General features: G+C 46.5%; 2 protein-coding genes across 2 annotated transcripts in view; one reads left to right on the top strand and one right to left on the bottom strand.

Annotated features, from left to right (window-relative positions):
- T265_08167 (hypothetical protein) overlaps positions 1–614 on the top strand; it is a gene marked incomplete at both ends in the record, with an annotated part of 3,977 nt that extends 3,363 nt beyond the window's left edge. The window contains one exon of the mRNA XM_009173892.1: positions 388–614. Within this exon, the coding sequence (XP_009172156.1) occupies positions 388–614 (227 nt within the window). The remainder of the gene's footprint in view (positions 1–387) is intronic.
- Positions 1–4,126, bottom strand: part of T265_08166 (hypothetical protein) — a gene marked incomplete at both ends in the record, with an annotated part of 13,628 nt that extends 9,502 nt beyond the window's left edge. Inside the window, 5 exons of the mRNA XM_009173891.1 lie at positions 3,662–3,716; positions 3,760–3,799; positions 3,837–3,902; positions 3,937–4,007; positions 4,048–4,126. Coding sequence (XP_009172155.1) covers positions 3,662–3,716; positions 3,760–3,799; positions 3,837–3,902; positions 3,937–4,007; positions 4,048–4,053 — 238 coding nt within the window. The remainder of the gene's footprint in view (positions 1–3,661; positions 3,717–3,759; positions 3,800–3,836; positions 3,903–3,936; positions 4,008–4,047) is intronic.
- Between the last annotated feature and the right edge of the window lie 3,381 nt (positions 4,127–7,507).

The raw sequence follows: 7,507 nt of genomic DNA on the forward strand, positions 1-7,507 counted from the left end.
CTTTGGCAATATTTATTAGCCATAACTTATTGCCTCTCTAGTTGTTCTCTGGGACCGTCCAAAATCGTTCACTCTATCATGCAAATTCGTACACGAATGAAGGATGGATCCTAGCTTACCTTCATTCGAAAGCGAGAAAACACACTGGTGTTCCTTGTCAAACCGAAGGTAGAGCTGAAGAAAAGCATTCAAGTACAACGTACTTTCATAATTTTTGAACCCATTTCGAGCGCACCAAAAGACAGTAATACAAGGAAGAATCTAAAACTCCATGCTGGCCGGAGCAAATGTGGACTAATTGGGTTGTAACAAAATATTCGGCCGACATATGAGTTCGAGTTCCGATGTGATGAACTGGAGTTAGAGCAAATGTATTTTTGTCTCAAGCGGCTCAGACCGTCGGATCGAATCGTTCAACTGTAACACCCTTCCGATGCCTTACCGCCATGCCACCCGAAGGAAGTGCGAGGACTAGGATACTGCCCGGTAGCCCAAGTCTAGACATGGGAAGTCGAGTGGCAGAGGTCGGGTTCGAATCACGGACCTTCCGGTCAGTAAATTCGCGCTATAACTACCGAGCTATCCGGAAATGGTCGAATTCTTTTCCAAACTAATCGCAAAACCATGACAAGAAAGCCGGCGGCCAATGAAGTCATTACAGAGGAGGATAGCTCAAAGTTTCATTCCACATCCGCCACCTGGCTCTGGTGAGCAGAGCGGATCGTACAGCAATCGAACTGGCCCAAACTGCTCGGCATAACAATCAAAGCACCAACAGGGTGTTAACTGCACAATCCAAACGTAAGGCAAAAACAAAACCAAATCAAAACTTTTGAAGCGAAACAGGGCAAACAAATCCTGACAGTCTTCTCCCGATTTGTTTAAAGATGAGACATTGTATGACAGCCTTACAAGTCGTGAACCGAAGGGACTTGCATCAAGCGGTGCTCGAGGAAGGAAGCAAACAGAGACGCGCTCTCGCAAAATGCCACCATCAAAGTCTACCAGGGCACTTCAAAATGAATGACGACCTTGTAACGTAGCTCTCCACTTGTAAACGATTGCCACATGATCCAACTGAGTCCATAACTGATTTGTAGTAGGTGTGAACACTTATGCTGCTACTATTGCTACTACTTTACCGTTCAGCTGTAACACCCTTTCGGTGCCTAGCTGCCATGCCACCCGAAGGTTGCACGAGGGCTGGGATACTGCCAGGTTGCCCAGACAGGGGAAGTCGAGAGGCAGAGGTCGGGTTCGAACAACGGGCATTCCGGTCAGTAAATTCGCGCAATAACCACTTGAACTATCTCGCCCGTTTCGCTGGCTAGGATCAAATGATGTTCAGCATATAACCGAAGTCGCTCTCCAGCACCCGTGCCGTGAGCGTCAACCCCGAAACGGTTGCCAAAATGGGCTTCATTAAGAGTTAGTCGGCCAAACTGTGCATTCATAGCAACCACAAGAATCACGATATTCCCACTTCTAACTGACCGGAGTAAGTGAGAAATCCCGATATAAGCTATCATTCATGGTATGAGCTGTCGGAGCGTATGACCACACACCAAACACCGTTTGCCACGCCAATCTAACCACCAAAAGCCGAGTACCAACTAGAACACAGTCCAGCAAGGGATGAGTCAGGACTAAAACGGCGAAGGGGGTTGGCTTGAAGAACTCCATCATGACTCCATGACTCAAAGGCTAATCCACACGGCAGAGTGAGGATGTCGGGGTTTGTTCGGGGAGCTCACGCCTAGGCTCTAACTCAAAAGTCTCAAAAGTAGGATGCTGGGATTTTTTGAGGGACCACTTCTCGCGCCAATGACTCAATAGTCTGACCCAATTAGCTGCAGGGAGATGGCCTTGCCAGAGGATGCCGGAAGCAAAGCATTACTGTCTCGTTCTTAATGCAGCTGCGCACAGCAGTTACTTTCTTTGCAACACCAGACGCTGCTCCTAAAAGTATTTCGACGGGACTGGATAATGAGCCGTGGTCACGGCGATCGGTGTGCGGTTTCTATATCCGATCCTTTCTGACCCGTTCACCCTCGGAGGAAGGCAACATTGTTGCTTCCGTAGAGACACATTGGTCGCCTGGAGGAAACGACTTACTGGTTTCACACACCCATCGTAGAGGACAGTAAGACCTTACTTCCAGACGTCATCAGAACCAGAAGTAACAGTGTTGGCGCGGATGCTCTACTGCCTATTAAAACCACTTCTCGCAGTACGAGGACCTGATGTCCTGGGTTGGGCTGTTCACCGTTGGACTACCAGGCGTGAACCCATTTCCAGCCACCATAACCCGACCACCATGACAAGGTGGTAGCTTCAAGTCGGTTAGTCTGCCGAAAGGTTCAAACAACAAAAGCTGTAATGAACATGCTGGGACAAGGTCCGATTGCACAAGTGAAATGGGAAGGGAGAAAAAGATGGCAGGCGCCAGCACCCGTATGTTCTCGTTCGTTCACCATGTGTGCAGCGAACGAAGCGAACCAGGTGACGTTATTATGCAGCGTCCGGTGTTGGGGGTACACTTATTTGCGTATTTTACTTTTGCATGAGCACCCAAACCTAGGCAGCAGGACGATTACGGTCCTAAACCAGATACTTTGACTCAACCCTGACCTCAACGCGGCGATGGTTGGCTCTTGATCATTTGGCTATCTGATTCAAACCTTCAACACGGAGCACCAGAATCCCGAGCTGGTCAAACTTCTATACATTGATCACCTTGGCTGAATCCCGAAGATGCTGAATAGACAGCTCCAGTATAGTTCAGTGGATTGCTGACCCCACCAAAAACTGCCACATAGATGTATTGTATGGACTTGAGGACTGCAATAATCACCCCGGCTGCATATCGCTTACATAACGCGCTACCATGCCAGGGAAGCCAAAGCGGAGCGGCCGGATGAAGAGCAGTAGGCCCTCGTATAGCGAATAATTGTAATACGACGCGGCCTGGAGGGGAAGTCATATTATCCCCTACGATGAGATTATGAGGGCGATGAGACCGATATGTTCATAGCTGTGTTAACAAGTATGCTGCCGCCCCTCAAAGATGGATTGGAAAAGACATCCTAAACCCTCACAGTCCGGCCACCCTTAGGTTGACCGTGATCGCCAGTGATTCACGCAATACGGTCGAAACACAATGAAAACCTGCCAATTTGATGTGGTTCCAAGTAAATCTGTTATGCGCGGTAGCATCAGGAGAGAGAGAGATCCTAAGTCCCTGCGCAATTGGGTTAGAGTAGTCATCTGCATTCAAGCGGATCAGATCATCGGATTCGGTCAGGATTCCACAAGAAAACCTTACTACTCACTGCCTTGTGGGTCGGACCTTTAAATCAAAGAATTACTTTAATCAACATCAAAACTGACAGATATCCCCGGAGTACGAAAATGTACTGGACTGTATAGCGGCCGTATAGTACGGCCTCCACAACCAGCTGCTTCATGTTAACGATCTGACATGCCTTCAGGTCCTTGGCCGTTAATGCTCTAGGTCTTTAGCTAGAACCTGTTGAACCCAGTGAACTAGCAAAGCTGTGTGCTGGGGGACGTCCCCGAAAGCATTGCGCCCAACTTGAAAGATTACGAAGATCTGTGGAAATGCGAGAACTCCCACTCCTGGTCACTGACAAGAACTTACCCTCACCAGCCGGAGATTGTAGTCCGCGAAGTTTCTTCGGCATAGGAGGTTCGCTCTGAAGATAAAAACAGGTAAGCTTGCTGTCACGCTTGACTTACAGTGGCGTTTGAATGTCTTTTCTGGTGGGAGGTTCCGAGTCTAAACAGATGCGTTAAGACATACTGCACTAGCTTACGAGTAATCGGTCTTCAGTGCAGCTGAGCAACTGGAATGATGCTCAACCAACTCGTCAAGCAACAGGCTACAGATCTTTGAATATATGAGGAAAAACGCACCTTCGCTCGCTGAAAGCCTTCTGGTAGACAGAACTTAATCTCGTTAGTTCACTCTTCAGCGTCTCGTTCACCTTTATTAACTTATCACCCCAAACAACTCCACAGACTCACCATCATCAGCTGCCTGCACAGAGCTTGAAGTGCTTCGTATCGTTCCTCTACTGACTGCGCTAAAAAGGGGAGATTTTCTGCTAAATGGTGATCAGATAATTACTTTCAGGTGTTTTGGACATTTTCCCAACTCACTAGTGTACAAACACCTTGAGGTTTTGGCGAAGGCCTGCCAACTAGCAGCACGAAAAAACTGGACGCCCGGTAAGCCACCCACAGAGCGATAAACCACCATTCGAAACCGGATGCATGGAGAAGCGCGGCCACCATCATCAACCGTCAACCATGTGGATCGGTAAACTCGTGCTAGCGGAGATAACATGATATTTACATCGGATAAATGATGAAACATGTGTTTTCCAATAATAATCCTTTCCCGCAATTTGTTTTAATCCATCACTGTAGAAGAACATGATTCCAACCTTGACGCCCAGTTCGAACTGCGATCGCTTTCATACGGAGAGCAGCGTAATGGCTCTAGTCGTACTTTTTTTATTACTACAACCTCACAAAGAATTTTTCGTTGTTTCCTCTTATGATAACTGTCCTCGAACAATGAATACCTCAATTAGGACTATGTATTTATGTATGTGGTTGGCGCTTTAGGTATAATTGAAATGTGCTCTCACCCAGTAAACACGTCACCGCGGTACCACCGGTGGCAAGAGGTGGCAAATAGGGGTGGCATGTTACGCTTCCCATCGGTGGCTAAAAGCGGCCAAAGGTGGCAACCCAAAAATTTTATATATTTAATCGATGGTGCGTTCAAACAAATCGGTTTCGAAAATTACTTCGTAAATAAAGCTCCAGTATCCAGAGTATCCTTTTACATTTGTTTTCAAAAAGCTTTTATGCAAAAAATGCTATGTTTGGCTTGTATTCACCAACAAATTCAGTGGCAAATTTAGCCACCGGTGGCATTGTGTTTACTGGGCAACAGTCGCATCGCATGCATGTAGAAAACGAGCAAGCCACTGGAGTTTACGTAATGAAAAGCGTTATAACTCAGGCAAAAATTGAATGTATTTTGGAACAAAGCACTGTTCTGCTACCGGACCTGGTGACGTCTGTGGCTTTTTGTACCTTTCTCTCCTATTACATAAATGCATGAACACAAGAAATTGCGAAACGTACTCCATTACATTTATACACAATAAAAAACCTGGTCATGTGCTTCGACTTCCTCTTCCGATTTTGCTCTCGATTGCACCCGTCATCCGCAAGTTTCGTTTACTAACTCTAGTAGCAAAACATTTCAGACTATCTTTGGATTTTATTATACGTGAGAACTGTTCAAATAAAACTCCTAGACGACCATAATTGGACTATTAGTTCGCTGGCCTAGGCCAACGACGAACTATTTTAAAGGGGACGATTTTAGTGAGTTTTTCTTTGACTCTCTTTATTATTGTATACTCAACCTAGTGTTCATTTATATTTCATACCTGACGCTCCTTGTAAAGTAGTTTTTACGGTAGCCGGACCACTGCACATCATAGGCCTGAGAGCCTTATCAACAACTGGAACGATCTGCCAAAAGCGGTAGTCCCAAGAATTGCCCTAGTTTGAAGAGCGTATATTCCTGATGGGTTGTAGTCGTCCTGACTCGCTAGCTTATTGATTGAGTCTCATTAGCGTGAGTGAAAATCTGGCATTCATAAATAGCAGAAAATTTGCCTAAAATTGATCGCTGACTGGCTGGCTTGTCATTCGTAAATTTGTGCGAGTCCCAACATCAAATTTAAAGTCGATTATTCTGTGGGATTTTACATACCGTAAGCCTGCAGCCGTTACTGTTGACCGGGACCCCACCACCTTTGAAAAGTGAGGGCTGCAGATCATCCGCGTGGGGTGCTTTCTCGCGTTGGTTTCTGAGTTTGACGGTGGACTGGCGCCGATATTCAGTTCAGTTGGATTGCTTGGACAGGCGGTTCTGAAATCCGATAGCACAGGATTTTTTCAACTGGCTTCTATTCAACATCCGCATGAAAATTACTCAGACCTACTTCTTTTCTATTTCACTTCTGTGGTCCTAAGTCTCATTTGTGGAGTTACACCCTTATTTTATATCTGTTACGAAGAGACTGGACCTTATCGTGGTGTGACGGTCTGGGCACCTCAGCGATCCACTGTATGCTGGGGGTGTCCCCGTGACACTCACAGAGTCCCTCATACCAGGTTGGCCAATGGTCAGAGGTCTCCTGGCCCTCCAGGTTAGGGGTTTGAAAATCTGGCGACTTGTTCCGTAGAAATGTTAATGTATTTGCATTTCCCGCCAAACCCCGCTGCCTTGCGGTTAAGCTTTTGAGTCAAAGCCTTCGGTTGAAGACCTTAATCGTCTTCCTGTCTAGGTTTGGGTGCCCTAGCAATATCCCAGCCCTTGTACAAACATGACAGTGAAACATCTGTGTTGAACACTGATGTCATGCTGTCGATAATGATGGTGGTGATGACCTTTTATATTGTCAATCTACTGCAGCTCTAAACCTGCAGATATCGAACGGATGTGGTTTTAATGAATTCTGTATGTCCTTAGATTTGGGCATATGTCATTATACAGAGAGAGCTTCCAAAAAGCTAAGAAAACGTATGAATGACAAGGATGCCCATTCTTTGCAATCTTTGTGGTCGACAGGACAGACGCTAGAAGGTCTGTTGTATTCCAGTTGTAGCACCCATCGGTACCTAGCTGCGATACCCTCTGAAGGAAGCGCCAGGGCCGGGTTGCCCAAGCCTAGACAGGGGAAATCAAGATGCAGAGGTTGTGATCGCACCATGGACCTTCCGAGTAGTAAGTTCAAGCCATAAGGAGTGAGCCACTGTTTCAGATGGCATATCGATTCTGACTGACTGCGAGAACAAAACTGAATGGCGTGGAATTAGTAGCGCTGTAATTTTCTAAGAATAGACGTACATACGCTGAAATTGAAGGCGAAAGCATGGCTGATACGAAACGAGAATGTGAACACAAATCCGACCTAAAGCTGTCACCTTAACGTGATGGTCGCGCTTGAGTGCTACAGCGATCCCGCGGGCTNACACTGATGTCATGCTGTCGATAATGATGGTGATGATGACGTTTTGTGTTGCTCAATCTACCGCGGTTTCAGCGAGCAGCGCTAAGCCTGCAGATATCGAACGGATGTGGATTTAATGAATTCTGTATGTCCTTAGATTTGTGTGGATTTAATTCTGTATGTCCTTAGATTTGGGCATGTGTCATTATACGGAGAGAGCTTCCAAAAAGAAAACGTAAGAAAACGTATGAATGAATGAGATGCCCATTCTTTGCAACCTTTGTGGTTGACAGGACAGACGCTAGAAGGTCTGTTGTATTCCAGTTGTAGCACCCATCGGTACCTAGCTGCCATGCCACCCGAAGGAAGCACGAGGGCTGGGATACTGCCAGGTTGCCCAAGCTAGACGGGGGAAATCGAGTGGTGGTGGTCGGATTCGAACC

Source organism: Opisthorchis viverrini (genome assembly GCF_000715545.1).
Source record: "Opisthorchis viverrini unplaced genomic scaffold opera_v5_211, whole genome shotgun sequence".
In the NCBI taxonomy this organism is placed as follows: Eukaryota; Metazoa; Platyhelminthes; class Trematoda; order Opisthorchiida; family Opisthorchiidae; genus Opisthorchis; species Opisthorchis viverrini.